This window comes from Balaenoptera musculus, chromosome 2 (assembly GCF_009873245.2).
Source record: "Balaenoptera musculus isolate JJ_BM4_2016_0621 chromosome 2, mBalMus1.pri.v3, whole genome shotgun sequence".
Taxonomy (NCBI): Eukaryota; Metazoa; Chordata; class Mammalia; order Artiodactyla; family Balaenopteridae; genus Balaenoptera; species Balaenoptera musculus.
Window position 1 is genome coordinate 143,581,673 of NC_045786.1, and position 20,419 is coordinate 143,602,091.

General features: G+C 48.2%; 1 protein-coding gene across 5 annotated transcripts in view; it reads left to right on the forward strand.

Moving 5' to 3' along the window:
- Positions 1-20,419, forward strand: part of SUSD6 (sushi domain containing 6) — a 91,607-nt gene that overhangs the window by 41,517 nt on the left and 29,671 nt on the right. For 4 of the 5 annotated variants that reach the window (XM_036841624.1, XM_036841627.1, XM_036841626.1 and 1 more), the window contains exon 2: positions 658-862. In XM_036841624.1, coding sequence (XP_036697519.1) covers positions 742-862 — 121 coding nt within the window. In that variant the 5' untranslated portion in view covers positions 658-741. The remainder of the gene's footprint in view (positions 1-657; positions 863-20,419) is intronic. The other variant, XM_036841625.1, reaches the window with a different exon arrangement.

Genomic DNA, 20,419 nt, shown 5'->3' on the forward strand with positions numbered 1-20,419 from the left:
CTGGGGTCACAGGTGTGTTGGGTGAGCCTTGATTAATTAGTCCATTTTTGAGATTCGTGGCTGTCGAGTCAGAGCCAGGTCCTCAGGGGGCTCATCCAGCCAAGCCCGGGGCCCTTGGCTCCCGCCTGCATTCCTTCTCTAGGCGGTGTATTTCTCCCTTTAAGACATGTGTTCTCTATTTTTTTTTTTTTTTCCTTTTCTTTTTTCTTTTTGGTTAGTTGAACTTGCTCTGAGTCCGGGGGCAAAGGCAAAGCCAGACTCTGGTGTAGCAGCTCTGAGTCAACAGCCATCTCTCTCCTCCTCTTTGCTCGAGCCTCCAAGGCAGGCAGCAGGGCAGAGCCACGGCAGTTTCTGAAAGCTCTGCCGAGCCTGACAGATCTCCAGGTGAGCCGGTGCTTGTCTCCTTGTCCTGTCGCAAGGATCTGGCGCCCGGATGCTGACGCCCATGGCAGCTTGCTTTGGGCCTTGGCATTTCCCCAGGGAGGAGTCGGAAAGCCGCTTATGTGCTTGTCTCTTCTCCTGGCAGTAGGGATTCAGTTGCTAGAATTCTTTCAACTTTGTATGTGATTATGGCTTCCTTACCGTAAAGTGCCTATTGTAAGTAACTTATGGCTAAAGTTTTCACTTACGTCCTTGTTTTTGGTTTCTTTTTTATAGGTGAATCTACCCAGGGCTGACTTCAGTGTTCTTACTTCCGGCTTTAAAATTTTTTCTTTTTAAAATAACTTGGACGGATGAAAGATGTGCCATGGCAGGATAGCACCAAAGAGCACCTCATTGCTTGCCGTGGCCTCTGTGGGACATGGAGTGTTCCTTCTGCTGGTGATTCTTAGCACCCTCCTTGGAGACGGCCTCGCCTCAGGTGAGCCCCAGCCTGCCTCCTGTGTGTGGGAGGGAGAAGACTCAATACCACCGTTTCTCCCGAAGGCTGGGAGAAGGGATTCTCTGTGGCGCCGTTAGCCGGGGGGCAGAGGGTGAGGGCTTCTGTTCTGTTGATGCAGCAGGGAGCCAGCTGAGGGCGTGGGACTGGTGGCTGAGGTGCCTAGTGAGCCAGCGGGGGCGGGGGTGTAGGAGCCTGCCGGGGATGACGGGACCGCGCCCCTCCGCCGGCTGTAGTCACGGGTGGGACGGAGGTGCAGGATTCAGGGTGCGACGTGCAGGTAAGGGCGCCGGCTTTGGAATCCACTGCCTGTTTTCAGAGCCCAGTCCTGCTACTTGCGGGCTCTGTGACCGAGAGCGAGTCTCTACTTCTGTAAGCCTCAGTTCCCTCACCTGTGCCAGATGGCAGAGTTGAGTAATTGTGACATAGACCATGTGGCCCCCAAAGCCTAAAATATGTACGCTTTAAAATGTTTGACCCTTTATAACAGAGGTTTGCCACCTTACCCCCAGCCCGGAACGGACGGTGCTCAGTAAGAATGCCTATGAATGGAGTGGCTGTCAGAGTAGGAAGGAAGGAAGGACTGACTGGGCAGAGCTAGGATGGCCCTCAGAGGCTATGCACTGGCCCAGGGCCTTAGGGCCAGCTCATGGCAGTGCCTGGACCAGAACCTCGCCTAGTGCCTGGTGCGCTACCACCACCATCCTCTTCCCAGGGCTCTGCTGGGGAAGCGGTCCTGGAATGTTACGTGGCAATATGAGGGCAGAGCATCTGCCTTCTGTGTCTGATGCCTTCAGCCTCTTTAGCTACATTAAGGCATCCCCTGTACCGCCACTCTCTCTTTTATGGGCTTCCCCCCTTCCTCCTCCCATTCCCCACCCCATTTTCCAGCTACCCACACCTTCCCAACTTTCCATTCAAGGTCTGAAATCAATTATCAGGGATCGATGCTTCCAGACTGGCTGAATAAAGGGATTATTATTCTCCAGTATGGAAAAATATATCTGTAGTGTGGGCTCAGACCAGGATGGGAAAGTTGGCTCTGTTGTTTTCTTTCCCTCCCCCATCTGCAAAGAATCCTTCCTCCCCTGCCACCCCACTCCCTCTGCCCAATCTTTTTTACTCTCCATAAAACAAACGTACTGGCACAGAGCAGGGTGCAGGCGGGGGAAGGGGTTTCATCATTTCTTCGATCCAGTGCACCAAGTTACGATGTTTGTCCCTCTCTCTGGAGTGGCTTCTGGGGGAAGGAGGTGCCCACACCTTGGCCTGAGACCCAGAGCACACCTGTACGGCTGTGCCTGCCCTGAGCAGCGTGCCAAGCAAGCTTGCCAAGAAACCAAGGCTCTCAGATACTCTGAAGTCGAGGAAAGGCAATTCAGGTCAGGCAAGGTCTCCTCTTCCTTTTCCTGCATTTCTTACCTGCTCCTGCAGCTTCTCCTGAATACCCATTCCAGAGGCCTTTTTAAATGAGGCGCTTGTTACCCAGTGAGCTCTAGTAGATATGCTTGTGTGTCCCGGCACATTCGCAACGGTGAGAATCCCACGGGACAGAGGTCAGTGCGCACCCTCGGTGGGGCGTTGGCCTGCACGGTCTCTGGTCATAAGTCCCACAGGCACCTCTAGTCTTGGCCATAATTGCTCAGGTTTAGAAAAAAGAATCATGTATGAAGAGGCACTTGAGAGTTTTGGGGTAAAGTTCTGGGAAAAGTTACATATGTCATGTTCAAAGTTCTGTTTTCCCTCCTGGTTCCTCTTATCTGCAGCTGGAGATTTGGAGTTATAACAGAGAAGCGGTTACGGAGACATCGGGTTCAGCTTGCCCCATGGTCATGCCTGTAGCAGAGATGGAGAGAGTTATTGATAAAGTTCCCTTTTTCAGGGTGGCAAAAGGAAGCATATCTTATTCTTCACACCTGGTCACAGCCTGCAGGGGAAGACCAGATTTAAAAATAAGATCTGTGCTCATGCTACCCAACTTGCTTTTCTTGGGCTAGAGAGGAATTAGGATCCCAACTGTGTAGCAGCCTCTCCCAGATGTCTTTACCTGTGACCTTAAGAAAGTTGCTGTGTGTGTGACCTTAGGTAAATCACTTGACCTCTTTGTGTGCCCTGTAAAACAGAAATAAGATACTTAAGGATGTTAGGTTGGTGTTGTGTAATAAAAATGATTGGAAGGCACTTGACATACAAAAATGCTCAGCGTAATTCCTAAATAACAACAGCAGCAGAGACGGTATTTGACCTCCTGTTGAGTCATGTTGGGCAAGAGACTTCCTGTGGATGACGTCCTCTGCTGTCTTTAAAAAACGAAACTGGAGATGCAGAGTCACTTTTTGGGTTGGGGATGAAGGGTTGGGAGGAGGTGTCAAACTGGACCAGTTGAGGAAGGATTGATTACTTCCGGAATCCCTTTTGCCTTCCATGTTTGTATAGTTTGATGGTCTCAAGCTAGCTCATGTAAAAAGCTTTTAATTTCCATTCTCTCCCCGTTCTGAGCATATTTATTGAAAAAAAACTTAGTATTTTACTTGTTTCTGATTTTTTTTTCCCTTTAACATGTTGCCACAACGCTTAGCGGCCTTGTTAAACGTCACACAAGCACCTAAGCAGGGCAGGCAGCCACCTGCATTTCCGTGTGGCAGAGGGAGAAAGCCAGGCGGTTAGTGTTCACTGAAGATGGAAAACGTGGAGAGCTAGGCTCTCGGGATGATGTGGCTTTGGCCGTTAGCACTGCTATGGCAGAGAGATGTTGGCAGGTGGCCTGGCTCGCCTCACGGTCTCTGAAGGGACCTGGGGTCAGAGGTAACATACACTGAACTGGGAAGAGAGAACAGGCAGGGAAACGATGCGTATGGAACATCACCTGTGTGTCGGGCTCTGTGTCGTCACATGTGAAGTTCTCAGAGTGCCTGTGAGCTAGGTGGTCATGTAGCTGTTTGACAAGTGAGAAAACGAGGCAGAGGGAAGTTAAGTAGCTTGGTCAGAGACACGCAGTCGTAGGTGGGGAGGCAGGCTTGGATTTGCGTGCAGTCTGTCTGACCGTGTCGCCCATGCTCTGCCGAGGACTGTACTACCTGTGCTGAGTGGCGGGCTTCTCTGAGACCTGTGTCTTGTGTTGCTCTGTTGGAGCACTCAGATCACCCTTCAGAGGGTGATTTTGACAGAGGAAGAGAGGCACCATCTGTTTTCTTCCCTGGATATAGGATGCAGGAGTCATCTCTGGGTTACCATGTTTACCTCTGTGGTTGTTTCTGTTCTTATCTACAGTGGCCCTTGGTGGTTTGGGTCCCAGTTTAGGCACAAGGTTTGCCAAGGCAGTTCTATTCTTGGAAAGGAACAATAGGGACCACAGCAAATTGTTTGCTAAATGAGGCTGTAGTTCCCAAAACATCCGCAGAGCATCTTCCTGTCAGCTGCAAACCCTGCTGGCGACGTGATGTAATCTCTCCATGGTGTAATTACCTGTGACTATAAAAAGACTTGGGGATTGTGGTAGGAGGCTGGATGGGTCATTACAGAGCTTGCTGAACCCTGGCGTCATGAAAAGACATTGAGAAATTACCCTCTGCAGGCTGATTGTTGTGCCATGTTTAGAACATTGCCAACACATGGTACGACCTTTGCACTGTAACTTTCGAACAAAAGAAGCCAGGAGTCCGCCAGACCGAACACCTCAGTGGCTCTCGTCTGGGTTAAAGCCCTCATTAGGCACAGATTCCACCTACCAAACAAAGGTGCCTCACTACCCTGTCCTTAATTGCAAGCTTAGAGGTTATCCTTACCTGCCCAACTCTTTCCACAAAAGGGGGTCACAGGGTGCTTAAAAAAAGCAAAAAAAAAAAACAACTAGGGTTAGTGCTCGGAGTCTTTAATTATTCTAGGTAGGTTTTCAGATGAATTCTTTGACAACCTCTTACCCACTGGGAGATTCCTTTCTTCTGCGTCACCCCAGCAGCATGAGCCTGTGAGGATGTGAGCAGCCCTCTCATTCCAGGTGGCTGGTACTGGTGTAGCTGGCTGCCTGGACTGGGGCCAGATCAGGAGTGACCTTGGCCCGCCTCGTGTTTAGCTCTGGGGCCCGGAGGGACAGCAGTGTTTAGAGACAACTTTGCCATGGTGTGGTGTGACTGAGGGGGGGTGCTGGCCGCTGGTTTCTCCCAGCCCTGTTCACCCAGCGCACCTTCAGCCAACCTGAAGCATGAACTCTGAATTCACTGGAAGATGAGGGTGAATACTGCCTCTATGCCTAGCTGCCTGTATTACCTTGGATAATCTTCCAGACATCATTGTCGATGTTCCCTAGAATAGGGAAGACACTAGATAATCTTACTTAACACACTGCTGCGAGGATTAAATAAGATAGAATATATAAAGCACTTAGGACATTGACTGGCATACAAAGAAGTAATTCCTAGATTTGAAGACCAGATTCTAGCACCAGCTGATACCAGTCTACACTTCTGACACCATAGCTGATTAGCTCGGGTTGGAAGGAGTTCCTTGTTTCTTCCGTGTGTCTTGGATTCTCTTGGATTCAATTCAGTACATCCTGAGCAGAGTTAGACACGTACTGCATGAGTTCTTCATAGTTCACAAGTTCCTAATTCTCAAATGCCACATGTTGGCATCTCACGCATGAAGCCAAGCAGAAAAGAGGGGCCGTGGCCCTTGGCGATATTTGTGCTGAGGGGTCAGCTAGGTCATCTCACAGTCAGCCCTTCCCTTCAGTGAGGCTGTCTTGTTGGCATCTCAGAGCTGGGATTCCTCAAAGCTGCTATTTGTTAGGAACTTTCAGAGTTTTTTTGAAACCTTAAAAATTTGAGAATGCCAAGGGTCTGTTCTTTTAATGAGGTATTTCATTTCATCAGCACAGTGATACATGATTGAAGGATTACATTTTAAAGAATTCCTAAACACATCCGTGAGAATACAACATTACAGTTAAAAAATAGGAGCTCTCTTCTCGTCTGTCCATTTTGGTAGTCCTTTTGCCTCCTCCTGCTTAGCTACATTTGACAGCATTTCTTCTTGTAAGAAGCTTCTTCCTGCCTAGATTCACTTGCTTCCCCAGAGACAAGGTTTTTCCCTTGTTTAACTTCTTTAACTTGTTAGCTTTGCCAGTAGCCAAATCTTTTAAAAGTACAACTGTTTAATCATTCAAAATTCTGGGAAGTAGTGCAGGGAACACAAACAGATTCTCATCAAGGTTTATTCTTTGCAAAACGTTTTTTCTTTTCAAACTCACAAAAGTATTTTAGGTGTTTCGACGAAGGAGGGGAAATGTGTTTCAGGAAGTTATGGCCAAGTACTCCCGCACGATTATAAAATAATTCTGCTCTAGCCTTTGTTATTCTGAGTAACTAGTGACACTTTATGAAATACAATGGGCCTGATGATCAGTTCTTCACGTGCAGTGGACACATGTCTCCCTGGGAGAGGGCGGGACCTGTGTGTTTATTGTCACTGGCTGGAGTTCTGACAGCTCAGCCTTGTTGACTCTGGCAATGGTGGGAGGCACGAGAGAATGTCGCTGGGATTGTCACACACCAGACAAGGACTGAGTGGGCGTGGGGAGCCACCTGTCAGTATTTGCCGAGCACTGATCTTGGCACAGCAAGGTGCGGGGGCCGACAGGAGAGAAGCCTTGGATGTTTCTGCTTCCCTTTGGAGGCCAGATTGCAGAGGACCCAGTGGTGTCTGGAGTCAGTGCAGCCCCACTCGGGCTCCTGAAAACCATGCACGGTTGCCCCGAATTGCTAATTAATGGTCCATGAAGTTAGGTGGTGACATCAGTAGGTTGTGTGGCCCTTTGCTTTATACCTGTCACACGGTAGACCCCTTCAGTCTCTGATCTTTGAGTCTTCTGTACACGAGCCACTTGATCTTAGTTCGTGTTCTTTGTTCTTGGTTTTGTAAGTGTTTGCATATAAGCTCGTTGAAGGCAGAGACAAAGTCCTTTGTGCTTTGTTGTAACCAGGCCAGTGATCACCCCAGAGGGGGTCACTCCTGGCAGGATCGTGCAGGATCATGGCCCGTCCTGTGCGTGAGGATAAGCAGGACGAGTCCACGGCCCTGTGAGCAGCAGCAGCCTGACCTGCGGTTCCCGTGAGAGCCTGTCCACAGCCTTCTTGGGAGTGGAGAAGGGTGTGAAAGTGTCTTCATGCCTCAGGGGATGCAGGTGGTGGGGCTCCTCTGAGAGGAAGGGAGTGGGACTGGGCAGGCTGCCCAGAAGAGTTCATCACAGAGTGCGCTAACTTTCAGCCCCAGTGAGGATCTTTGAACCCAGCATGGGTCCCTTTAGGTGACGAAGAGGGAGGAAAGGAAGGCTTTCATTACCTATGGGGAGTGAAGTCATGTGGAAGAATGCATGGGAGAACCGTGCTGGCTCTAATAATATACTGACCTTGGAGGGGGGGAAAGGCAGCTTGCATGGGTTTGGCTTCCCTTCCCCACCCACAGCTCCCTCTACCTCTGTCCCTAAAGTCAAGGCTAAGGGGACTCCTTATTCCCCTTTCCTGAACATTAGCACAGTCAAGCCTATCCTCACGCTGTTCTTTCAGTGGCTAGATTCCTGTGGCTGGAATCCCAGCCTCCCCTCCCTCCTGTACTTCACTTCATCCTTTAAGATCAAATTCAAAGTTAACCTCCTCTGAGACACCGACCCATCCCCTTACCACTAGAATTAATAGGGTCTGCAGGAAGGAGAGTGGGCCATGTGTGTATTTGCTGAATGGAATTCGCAGGAGCTCTTTGGTCTCAGTCCTTTCTCTTGGGAGGATGTCAGAGAGTTTTTCCTATGAACAGGATTCCAACTCCTAGAATCTTAACTGTCTTTGATTATTTGAAGGGATTGGACAGCTCGTTAAGACTTCAGCTTTGGGGAACCTGAACTCTTAGTTCTGCAGATCATGACACACAAACCCTGTATGGACTTGTTCCAAACCCTAATGACCAGGGTTGCCAGGGTTGCTCTGGGACAGATTGGGTTTGGTGTTTTCATAAGCGGTATCAGCTCGTTTAGCAAGTGTGCGTTGATATAAGGCGGGCAGGGAGGACAGCAGGAGATGGGTAATGCCGTAAGGGGCTTCCTGGGGCCAAGTACTGGACTGGCTCTTGTTGGAAGTTACCACACCTAGTTGGTCCTCACAGTCAGCCTGTGAGAGGCGGGCGGTTGCAGCCAGGAGCAGTACTCTATACCAGCAGGGATGCGGACGGGATGGTTCAGACTCTGACTTATCCACAGTTACTTGCTGAGCTCCTGCTGAGTGCTGCGACTGTGCCAGCTCCAGTTCTGTGAGATACTTGCTGTGATCAGGGAAGTCATTGCTGCACTGGAATACGCATGGGCGGGGCTCCTGATTCAGATAGGGGTGGTCGTAGAAGGCCTCTCTGAAGGAGAGGAGTGTACACCGAGACCTGGAGGCAAGTAGGGGGACAAGATGGCATAGTGAGGTTAAGAATGCAGTCTCTTGGGCCAAGTAGGCTGGCTTGAATCCTAACTCTGCCACTAACACGTTGTCTAATTTTGAGCAAGTTTCTCAGTGTCCCTCAGTTTTCATATGTGTGAGATTGGGATAACATACTTACCATATAGGGTTGTGGTGTTACCATCATTATGTTACTCTGTGTCACCTCAGCCAGCATGTTGGGGGCAGTCTGGAGGGAGGAGAGGGAGAGAGTTAGCTTCGTGTCTGCTGTGCTCACCTTGGCTCTTCCTTCCTTTGGAACTTGCAGTGTCACTTCTGTTGAAACTTTGGAAGTCCAGTATACTCTGTTCTCTAAACTGGTTTTCCTCTTACCCTGCTGGATGAATGAGTCGTCTCTTCTACTTTGGTGGAGTATGTTTTGTTTTGTTTTGTTTTTTAATTTATTAATTTATTTATTTTCGGCTGCATTGGGTCTTCGTTGCTGCTCGTGGGCTTTCTGTAGTTGCGGCGAGTGGGGGCTACTCCTGGATGCGGTGTGCAGGCTCTAGGCACGTAGGCTTCAGTAGTTGTGGCTCGCGGGCTCTCGAGCGCAGGCTTAGTGGTTGTGGCGCACGGGCTTAGTTGCTCTGCGGCACGTGGGATCTTCCGGGTCCAGGGCTCAAAGCCGTGTCCCCTGCGTTGGCAGGCAGACTCTTAACTGCTGCACCACCAGGGATGTCCCTGGTGGAGTATGTTTGGAAGCTGGCGTTTCAGAAAAGAAAAATGAAGTCTATCCTTAGCCTCAGAGTTCAGAGATGGGGCGGAACATCACCAGAAGCACAGTTTGGAGGAAGCTTCCAGGGATGCTGGTGGGGGCAGGTAGGTGCCCTTCCTAGCTGGCTGTCAGAGCTGTGGAGGGGTAGGGGCTGTGGAGGAGGAACAAGCTTGGTGTGAAAGATCAAAGGGTTAAAGAAAAAAGCAAACACCAGTTAATGGATTAAAGGTTGAATGAGTCTAAACAGGGAAATAAGGAGGGCTGACAGAGGGTGTTGATTTTGGTACAAGTTGTGGAGAAGATGGGGATGAGAAGAATGGGCTCCTATTTGCCTGTGGGAACAGGAAGTGACTGGCTCAGTGAGGCCGCCCCTCCAGGGCGTCACTCAGGATAGGCCCTTCATCCTCTTACCTCAGCCCAGCCAACCCGTGGGAGGCGTGCCTGACAAGGATGGCTTATTGCAGCCAGTCTGATGCACTGCACAGGGTCCCCATGTGGATCTCTGCGTCAGGAATTCCATGGGGAAGTTCCTAATGCTCAGGAAGGGAGAAGAGAGGAAGAGCAGCAGCTGGCCACGGGCATGCGCATGTATCCAGGACCCCTCAGCTGGGGTCAGGCCGGCGTGACTGGAGCTGTTGCGGTGAGGACTCTCTGTGATTTGATGTGTTCAGGGTGCAGAGAACCGCTGTGCCTTCCAGCAGAGATGTGTCTCCAGTTTGGCCACGCAGCATGTGGGGATCTTAGTTCCTCCACCAGGGATCAAAACTGTGTCCGCTGAAGCGGAAGCGTGGAGTCTTAACCACTGGACCACCAGGGAAGTCCCAGTGTCTCGAGTTTCTTGAGAGAGGCTTTCAGCAGAGGAACCCGTTCTCCATGCTCTTGTTCTTAGCTTTGCGGTCCGTCTCAGTAACAATTTGTCAGGCACTTGAGAAGCTTTGCAGTCCGTCTCAGTAACAGAAATTCTGTTACCAGTAATGGCAGACCCTGGCCCTGCAGGAATAATTAAGAGTGTGAATGATAGGATTAGGTGAGATAATATATGTAAAAGTTCTGGGTAAATAATAAAAGTCTATTCCAATGGAAAGGATTATTATAATGCTCTTTTTTTTGTTTTAAAGAGAGTATCTCTTTTCTGAATTGCTCAAAGCACTTGGTTAACACTAACCAGTTAATCCTTCATCCATCCCTGGGCAGGAGGCTGGCATTTGATAGCCCCCTTTGTGCAGGAGATCAAACTAAAGTTTCCAACAGAGCCCCAGATCTTGAGTCTGAAGCCCAAATCTATGGAGTCTAAAGCTTGGACCTCCAAATGTGAGAATGCCTCACTCCTGAGAATAGGGAAGGTGAGAGGAGAAATGGAGGGATCTTTAAAAAAGTCTTTTTTTCACAGACATGGTCATGTCAGACAAGGTTGTTGTAGTCAGGATTTTTAGAGGCCTAGAAATCTGACATCCATTTTCCTCTGGGAAGCCCCAGAGTCCCTGCTAGGAATGAGGGCCTGGTATAAGCTAGAGAAGCAGAAGGCTAATTACGGCAGGTTTGGACACAGGTCCTGTTCTGTTTAGGCCGTGGTTGGCGATACCTGAGGCACCAGATTCTGCACCACGGTACCCCTGCTCCGTGGCACACACCGGTGGAAACCCACTCACCACCCCGACGTGACCCAATGTGTCAGGGCACCCACAGCAGGTGCCCGTTGTCTTCTGCAGGTCCCGTGGTGAAGCCCCATGGAGGCGGGATCAGGCAACTCCCTGAGTGTCCGACCCAGGCCAGTTTTCCTGCAGAACAAGTACTGCAGCCTCCATGGGGCAGGATGGCATCTGGGCAGATCAGAGTCATGTCAACTCTCCAGTCAGGAAGAGGCCTGAGCCCTTTGGCCCACCGTCGTCCCTTCTGAAGTCTAGTCTCAGCAGTGTAGAGCTGGCGAAAGGAGGTTCCGTTTTGTTCACTTTACTAGGTCAGGCCCTTCAGGGTCCTCGAAATCTTTCTCCCCAAGTCTGTGCTTTCCAGCCTCTGGTCACAGCTTCAAGGACAGTTTGTGTACTTTCTTGTACAAGACCTTGAACCTTGGAAGCAGGGGAAGAGGATGCTGAGTTGGGAAGCTCCTCTTGCCCCCAGTGGCAGCTCCGTGGGCTCTTGGGCTTGAAGTTCAGGTCATTCAGCTGTGCCAGTTAAGTCACCTACTTGTGAGAGAAGCAACGGGCTGAAGCATGTACGTTATAAGCACCACTGGGTGTCAAATTTGAGTGTGCGTTAGAATCCCCTGGAGGGCCCAGATTGCTGGGCCCCACCTCCACCTCCAGTTTGCATCAGTATTTCTACTGAGTTCTTACAGGCTACTGCTGATGGTCTGGGGACCACACTTTGAGAATCACCGGTTTACAATGGGGCTGAACAAGCTCACTTAACCCTTCCAGAGCAAATTTGATAAGGTGGAGACAGAGGGCTGGAGAGGTCGTGAACCTCTGGGGAGAGAGGAAGTTCAGAAATAGGACGCTGCAGGTGGACCAGCCTAACTTGAAAACTGAGAAAAGGTTAAATGATTAAGGGAGGCGCTGGCAGGCCTCTTAACCTTCACCAGTCTGGTTCTGGTCCTTGCCGACTATCCAGCAGAGCGGGAGGGACCAGGCCTGGTGAAGCCCTGGAGGCATCACCTTGGGCATCTCCTCCCTCCACTTCTTATTCTGCCCTCTTAGGCAGCGGTGAGCTCCGAAAGTCTGCATTTTAGAAAGTCTTTCCCCGGCTTGGGATCCGTGGTATGAAGAGCAGGGCCCTGAGCCGGGGTGCCGGGCCTCAGCCCCTGTACTGCCTCTAGTGAGCAGTAACTGAAGGCCCCTCACTTTGCTCAGCGGTGAGGTAAGGGTTGGACCAGCTCTCCAGGGCCCTTTGAGCTTAGATACCGGATATTCTTTAATGCCTTCTCTGACAGCTTCCTCTGCAGGGTCAGGAACTTCTGCTTGCTTGTTACTTGTTTTTCATTTTTTAATGTGGGTGAGAACTTCCATTGATACGCAGTACTGAGCCAGAATCCCATCTGGAAAGTGAAACTAGAGAAGTTTGGAAAGTGGAGTAACTTTTCTTTTTAGAGAGCCTCTGGGCTCCACAGTTACGCTGCTTCCATAAAACTGTCCACAGAGGAGTGACTTAGCATCCTTGTTGGGTGCTGATCCCTTCACTCCAGATCATCACACTTGTCCACTGCAGTGTTTCCCAGGCTCTCTGATCAGTTCTCATTTCCAGGTGCTCCTGCATTCCCCACTGCCTGGCACAGTGCTCATGGTAGGCCTGTGAAAATATTCGCTGGTGGCTGGAATAGAGGGATGTATCCATGTGCCTCTTTTCCTTTCCTTTGATTTCTCCCTGCTTAACTTCGTGTAATTGTCCTTTTGCCCTTCTCCCTCTTCTTCCTCTGTGCTCATTTTAACTACTCTCTGCTCTGACAGAGCCAGCCGTTGATGTTTGTACGTTGTGTGTGTAGGGGTTGGGGTGTGCCTGGGGAGATCACAAAGGCCCTACATACGCCATCTGTGTGAGGGGCACATCCAGAGCTCCCCAGTCTTCTTCCTCTTCCCTTCTCTCTTTTGCCCACTTTGTCTGGGGTAGCTGTGAGTTGCAGAATGTTTTTGCCATCCTAGGGGAGTTTGCTGTTCTTCAGATTGAATTTGACCCCATTTACAGCCTTTATTTCCTGCTGTTTGTATTGGCAGACTAAAGGACTCCTGGCCTGGAGAAAATTAGCACGTCCTGCCTCAGAACCATTGTCTGACCCTGTCTCTCCAGCCTCTGTCTGAAGGGGCAAATGAAAGATTTCCCAGCCTTGGCTGATTGTCACTTAGCCCCTCTGATCCTGCGTGGGTGGCTTTCAGGCAGCTCAAGCACTGACTAGCCTGAGGTCTGCTTTGAAACGGGGAAAGACTGAGGTTGATGTAATTCACTTTAAGTGAAATCACCAGCCTTTTGATGATTCCATTAATTTCCTCCCTTTTGAATACCCTCATGTTAGCAGTAATTGGAAATCCTGACTCTGTTTCTCATTTCCCCCCACTCCCCTGCTTTAATCTGAGGCAGCTGGATACTGCACGCTGCTTTTTCATTTACTGGAAGAGCAGTTTGAGGGTGATTTTAATGACCGGCTTTGACAGTACTTCCAGAAGCTGAGACTGTTGCTGCCCTTCAGTTGACACCCACGTGGGGGCCTCAGGCTCGCTCACCTTTTGCTCCTATAAAACTCTACTAGTTCTTGGTGTGCCGGTGGGAAGGGGTCACTGGGAGAATGCTCTCTTGTCCCAAGTTCTGTATGCAGGCTTTTCATCACTCAACATTTACAGACCTCTTGGGTGTGCCGGGCACGGTCTAGTTACTGAGTGTTTCCCTGCCCCTCCTCCCTGCCCTGGTGGAAGCACAGAGGCCTGAGTAGCTGAGGTTCCAGCAGACAGACCGTGGGAATTGTCTCTAAGGCTTTCTCTGTGTGTTTTTATGGTAAGGATGCCTATTTCAGTGTTTTTCCTTTCTTGGCTCTAAACAGGAATAAATAGTATGAACCACCTCCTGAGATCAGAGAAATAATGGGTAGCAATAGTTGTAACAGCTTACTACTGTTGGCAATTGACAGAATGTAAAGCACTTTCTTGTATATCATGTCATACTGGTGTCTTCACAATAACTTATCACAGCCAGTAAAGGGTAAAGCTGGATTTGAACCCAGGTCCTCCCTTTGCAAATGAAATACTTTTCGTACTACATTGCGTGTGTGTGTGTGTGTGTGTGTGTGTGTGTGTGTGTGTTTCACACTGACTTTCCCATGCCATTGTCTTTAGCATTATTTCAACCACTGAAGTGTTAAGAAGCTATTATGTATGCACTGGGCCCTCTGCCAGAAACTGAGGTCCTCATAGTCTAATTGGGGAGAAAGATAAGACAGAATACACCTTGAGTGGTTCAGGTACTGAGTGCTATTAGAAAGAAGAGAATTAACCCTGACGTCATCCAGGAAGGCTTCCAGAGAGCTGAGACTTAACGCTGGGCCTGGTGGGAAGGCAGGATCCAAACCAAGGGAGAGCTGGAAAGGGGAGTTTGGTATTTGGCCGCCTAGGACTCTGGGATACAGAAAAGGTGGTGAGGTTTGAGTCCTTCATCAGATTTAGAGAACTAACATCCTCTGGGGTGATGCTTTTCCAACTTTACTGTGCTTTTAAAACCAGATTCGCACGCCCCATGCCCACAAGGAACCGTTCAGTCAGTCTGGAGTGCAGCCCAGCAATATGCATTCTTTAAAAGTTTTAAAATAATATCAGTCTCCCAGCCCTTGGGTTGTCTTTCCTGAACAGAAGAAAGCAAGGGTGCAGGTTTCATTTGTTCCCTTCCAGAGGCAGAAGCTATTTAACACACTGTTGCAGGTGGTGAGGGTGGCCTGCCCTCTGAGAAACACTGTACTCCAAGGAAATGCCCTCCATGTTGCAGGAAGCATTAGGGGCTGGGGATCTGGGTTTTGACACCATAGAGGGCCCACTCCTGAGGACTAAGTGTTTAGGCTAAACTAAGGAGGAACGGGAGGAGTGGTATTAAATGATGTAAGTGAAGTTGACTCTGACAGTGGCTGGGTCAGTCTGGCTGCTCTCTTGAATTGAAGGCAGGTGGTGGGGCCGTTGAGGCTGAGGACCTTCAAAACAGTGCATGCTCAGAGTTACTGCATGTGCCTCTGGCTTTTTTTTTTTTTTAATGCTATTTATTTATTTTATTTTTGGCTGTGTTGGGTCTTTGTTTCTGTGCGAGGGCTTTCTCTAGTCGCGGCGAGCGGGGGCCACTCTTCATCACGGTGCGCGGGCCTCTCACTGTCGTGGCCTCTCGTTGCGGGGCACAGGCTCCAGACGCGCGCAGGCTCCGTAGTTGTGGCTCACGGGCCTAGTTGCTCCGTGGCATGTGGGATCCTCCCAGACCAGGGCTCGAACCCGTGTCCCCTGCATTGGCAGGCAGATTCTCAACCACTGCGCCACCAGGGAAGCCCCCTCTGACTTTTAAGAAAAGCATTTTTACAGATGCTGTTTGGTATCTTAGCTTTCAGATGAGTTTTGGGAGTGGGAACAGTCAGGGGTCAGTCAGTGGGTAGGTGGAGGAAACTTCTTTGGGATTGAGGGTCATATACATTGAGAGCCCTGGAAGAGGTAATCCAGTGTCTTCCATAGGAGTTGGCAGTCTTGGTGAATCTTAAGATTTCTGTCTGTGTTTTGGGACCAAATGGGACCTAGGGTGGTTGTGAAGAATTAGAAAACTTAACCAAGTTACTAAATACCCTGTTAAGAAGTGACATGCCTGAGTTTTGGGGTGTTGTGAAATACCTATGGTAAATGTGCAATATGTTTCAGGTAGTAACCACTTTAAATCTATTATCCCATTCTTAGTTTTTCAATGAAAATTTTCAGACATTAAAAAAATACAGAGACTAACACACCTGGGTACTTACCACCCAGATTTAATATTTTACCATGTTTGCTTCAGATCTTTTTCTCCAGAGATATAGCCAGTGTGCTAAATCAGTGTGTATCCTTCCAACCATGCCTCTGTTTTTACATACTTACACATGTATCTACATGCATTTTTTTTTTAAGAGCCCTCAGTCTGTGGAGGTTGAGTTTTAGTGGGGTGTGTTTGTTTGGTTTTTTTTGTATTTTTTATATGACATGTACAAGTTTTACAGACTTATACATGCATTCCTAAGCGATATAGAATATCATTTTATGTTTTAAATTGCATGTTATCTTCTGTAGCCTCCTTTTTTTGTTCAACATTGTTTTTGAAATTCAGCCATGTTGATACGTTTGTTTTACCTACAGTATAGCATTCCATTGTGTTAATATGCCAGAATATTTGTAACCATTCTCTCATTAATGGACATACAGGTGACTTCAGTTTTTCATTGTTAGGAACACTGCAAGGAACATCCTTGTACATGTGTCCTGAATATGTATACAAGATTTCTCTGGCATATACACGTAGCAGTGGAGTTGGTGGATTATTAGAAGTGTACAACTTCAGCTTTCTGTATATTGCCAAGTAGCTCTCCAGAGTAGTTGTATGAGTTTTCACCACTAGTGATACATAAGAAAATTCTTAGTTCTCCACATGCTTTGCAACAGCTGGTATTGTTAGATATTAATTTCTGCCAATCTGATGGATATAAAATGGAATCTCCATGTGGCTTGAATTTTGTATTTTCCTTGACTGTCTTCTCCCAGTTTGCAGATTATTTTAACTTTCTCTGTGGCAGTGGTTCTCAAGGGTCGTTGGGGTCTTTTCAGGAGGCTGACAAGGTTGAAACTATTTTCATATTAATACTAAGATGCTATTTGCCTTTTTGCACTCATTCTTTTCACAGGTGTGTCGTGGAGTTCCAGAGGCTACATGACATGTGTTGACACAATCACTCTGTGTTTATTATTGTTTTTATTTATTTTTAAAATTTTATTTATTTGTCTGTTTGTTTATGGCTGCGTTGGGTCTTCGTTGCTGCGCGTGGGCTTTTTCTAGTTGTGGTGAGCGGGGGCTACTCTTCGTTGTGGTGCGTGGGCTTCTCATTGCAGTGGTTTCTCTTGTTGTGGAGCACAGGCTCTAGGCGCACGGGCTTTAGTAGTTGTGGCACGCGGGCTCAGTAGTTGTGGCTCGCGGGCTCTAGAGCGCAGGCTCAGTAGTTGTGGCGTGCAGGCTTAGTTGCTCTGCGGCATGTGTGATCTTCCCGGACCCGGGCTCGAACCCGTGTCCCCCTGCATTGGCAGATGGATTCTTAACCACTGCACCACCAGGGAAGCCCTATTATTATTTTAAAATGAATTTATAAATAGTAAAAATTAGCTTTATTTTCAACTGTGGTATGTACTGATAGCTATAACACACAGACAACTTTGGGGGCCCTCAGTAATTTTCGATAGTGTAAGGGGGACTTGCGAACAAGGGGTCTGAGAACCACTGCTACTTTATTCATATATTTTTTTCTTCCTGGAATATGTTTTCTTTTTTTAAATTAATTTTTATTAGAGTATAGTTGATTTACAACGTTGTGTTAGTTTCAGACGTACAGCAAAGTGAATCAGTTATACATATACACATACCCACTCTTTTTTATTTTTATTTTTTTTATTTTATTTTTTTTAATTTTATTTATTTATTTATGGCTGTGTTGGGTCTTCGTTTCTGTGCGAGGGCTTTCTCTAGTTGCGGCAAGTGGGGGCCACTCTTCATCGCGGTGCGCGGGCCTCTCACTGTCGCGGCCTCTCTTGTTGCAGAGCACAGGCTCCAGACGCGCAGGCTCAGTAATTGTGGCTCACGGGCCTAGTTGCTCCGCGGCATGTGGGATCTTCCCAGACCAGGGCTCGAACCTGTGTCCCCTGCATTGGCAGGCAGATTCTCAACCCCTGTGCCACCAGGGAAGCCCCCCACTCTTTTTCAGATTCTATTCCCATATAGGTCATTACAGAGTATTGAGTAGAGTTCCCTGTGCTATACAGTAGGTCCTTATTAGTGATCTATTTTATATATAGTAGTGTGTATATGTGGAATATGTTTTCTTTGACTTGCTTAAGAAATTCTGTCCAAATTTCATCAAGATGGGCTCATATTTTCTTCTAGAAGTTTAGGAATGTACTTTTGTGGGTGCTGTCTGCCATTTCCCAGGCCTGTCAGCTGCTTAATTTTACACCTTCTCAAAACATTTGTATAGCCTGAATAGAACGTTTTCCACATCTACCTTTATAGTAGAATTCTATTTGGCGGGGGACGGGGTGGGGGGTGGTTTGGGGGTGGGGTGGGAAGGGATGGAAGGATAGGCAGGGATTTAGTCACTTTTTCCAGACCCCTTTGTTCAAGATAGTCGCCAAGCATTTTGCAGAATACAGCAGTCTCTCCTTGAGATGCTGTACATGCTCATTTTGGATCCTTGTGTTCACCATTAGTTCATTGCCAACTTGCTGTCCAGAGGACCAGAATTCACTAGTGACAGGGATTCTGGAAGCGCGTCCCCTCTCTAAAGCCCTGGACGTTTGAGTTCCTGTTAGAGAAGCACTAGCTTTCTTCTTCCTGGTTGTGTCTGGGCTGGGCTGGGCTGGGTGGGTGAGGGCAGTGGGTGGGCACGCAGCCACCAGGTTGACTACAGTGAGGGGTATAGTGGTGGCCCCCTCCAAGAAAAAAATAACGCTACTGACATCCCAGGCCTCATCACCTCTCACCAGACTCTTACTGATTTCTCTGTCTCCAGTGTATTCCCCACCTCCCTCCCCTCAAATCTGTCTTCCACCTTGCTGCCAGAATAATTTAAAATCTCAGACTTAGCATGATACTTCTCTCCTTAAAACAGACAAAAACAAATTCAGGTCTTGCTATAAGTTTGCTCTTAAGGTCTGTACTCCTTAGCAACGTAACCCTTGTCTGTGCTTTCTCTCTAGCCACTTCCCTAGCCTGTGCTCCGTCCTGGAACATCACCAGGCATTTTATCATTCCCAGAACACACCATCACATGTGCCCCCAGTGCCTCACTTACGCTCTTCCCTCTGTCTCACATGTTGCTTCCCATCTGAGAGCTTGTTTGACTCTCAGTCCCTGCAAGACTCAAATATAAATTCTGAGAAGATGATCCCTTTTTCATCTTTGTCTCCCCCACTAACTCAGCGTTTCCGATTAAAATGAAGACTTGGAGTTAATTTCTTTTAGTCTTTGTTTCACTTGTGGCTTCGTTAGGGGACAACTGCTACATCTCCATCCCTTCCCCACAAGTTCCTTCCCTATAAATTCTGTTTACCAGATTGACTCCTGTTGTTATTTTGCATCCCAGTTCTTTAGTAGCTGCAAGAGACGGGGATTTCTTTTTTGTGGTTAAGGAGCTGATGTAGACGTCCTAATAAATTTTCTTCCAGCATATCTTGCCTGCAGGAAGGGAATGCGCTGAACAGATGAATGAAAGCACCTAGTCCCTCGCTTTCACTACCACCAATTTAGTTATTGCTCATTTTGAAAAATAATAAATTGACATTTATTTTAAATTAACTGGCATATTTTAAAAGTGATGCACGAGTTGTATGTGTGCATTAATGCTGCCAGCGGAAAGGCCCTGCTCAGGGAAGGAATTCTGGATGGTGCTGTTTTTCCCATTTAGCCCCACCCAGCCTCCTGCCTCCCCTTCAGCAGCTTAAAAAATAAAATTTCACAAACCCTCGAAATCTGTTAGAGATGCAGATTAGGTAGATTAACTTTTATTTTCTGAAAGAGCTTTGTAGCAGGAATCCACGTGGGTGCGGAGAAAGGGGGCTACTGCTGGAAAGACTGCAGGCCTGCGTGCCTGCTGTAAGAGGTTGGGGTGCGTACTGAGAAGGGGTTCAAGTCCGAGACTGCAAGCTTGCAGGAGCCTTCTTCACATCGTTATCGTGTCTGAAGGAGCTGACTTTCTTTGGCAACTTGTTTATGGCCCTTTCGTTGGTTCTCGAGAATGGTCACCAGGTAGGTGGGGAAAGTAAGACAGCAGAAGGGGAAGAGTTGTTCCTTGGCTCGTGTTGCTGATGAGGGCAAAGCTAGGATTTGACGTGTTTCACACTGCCTTCTGGTCCATGTAAACAGTCCAGGTGGACATGAATTCTCAAGTTCAGGGAGAAGGGGCTTATGCCAAAGAAGTGAGGTCTGAACACACAGATGCTGGTTACTAGGTATGGAAACATTAGGTCTTTATATGGATATGGACCTGAGAGGTTTCCTTTGTGGGTGATGCTTTTCTTTCTTCTTATTTGAAGAGTACTGCTAATGTTGCTGTACTGTTTGATTAGTAGTGGTTATAAAGATGAAATATGAGAAGTTAGTTAAGCCTTGAAGATCAAGCACAATGATAGGAATTTTCTCCTTCTACTCCAGTTTGCTCATGCCCCCTCCCCTGAAACGCAGACACTCTGCAATATGTGAGAAAACAATCCTTATAATCAAACCTAATGTATGAATTACAAAACCCACCCCCCCCATTAAAAAAAAAAGGGGGTTATTTTTTTAAAATATTTATTTATTTTATTTATTTTTGGCTGCAGTGGGTCTTCGTTGCCGCGCGTGGGCTTTCTCTAGTTGCGGCGAGCGGGGGCTACTCTTCGTTGCGGTGCGCAGGCTTCTCATTGCGGTGGCTTCTCTTGTTGTGGAGCACGGGCTCTAGGCGTGCGGGCTTCAGTAGTTGTGGCACTTGGGCTGAGTAGTTGTGGCTCACGGGCCTAGTTGCTCCGCGGCATGCGGGAGCTTCCCGGACCAGGGCTCGAATCCGTGTCCCCCGCATTGGCAGGCCGATTCTTAACCACTGCGCCACCAGGGAAGTCCAAGAGTGTGGTTACTGCAAAAGGATTT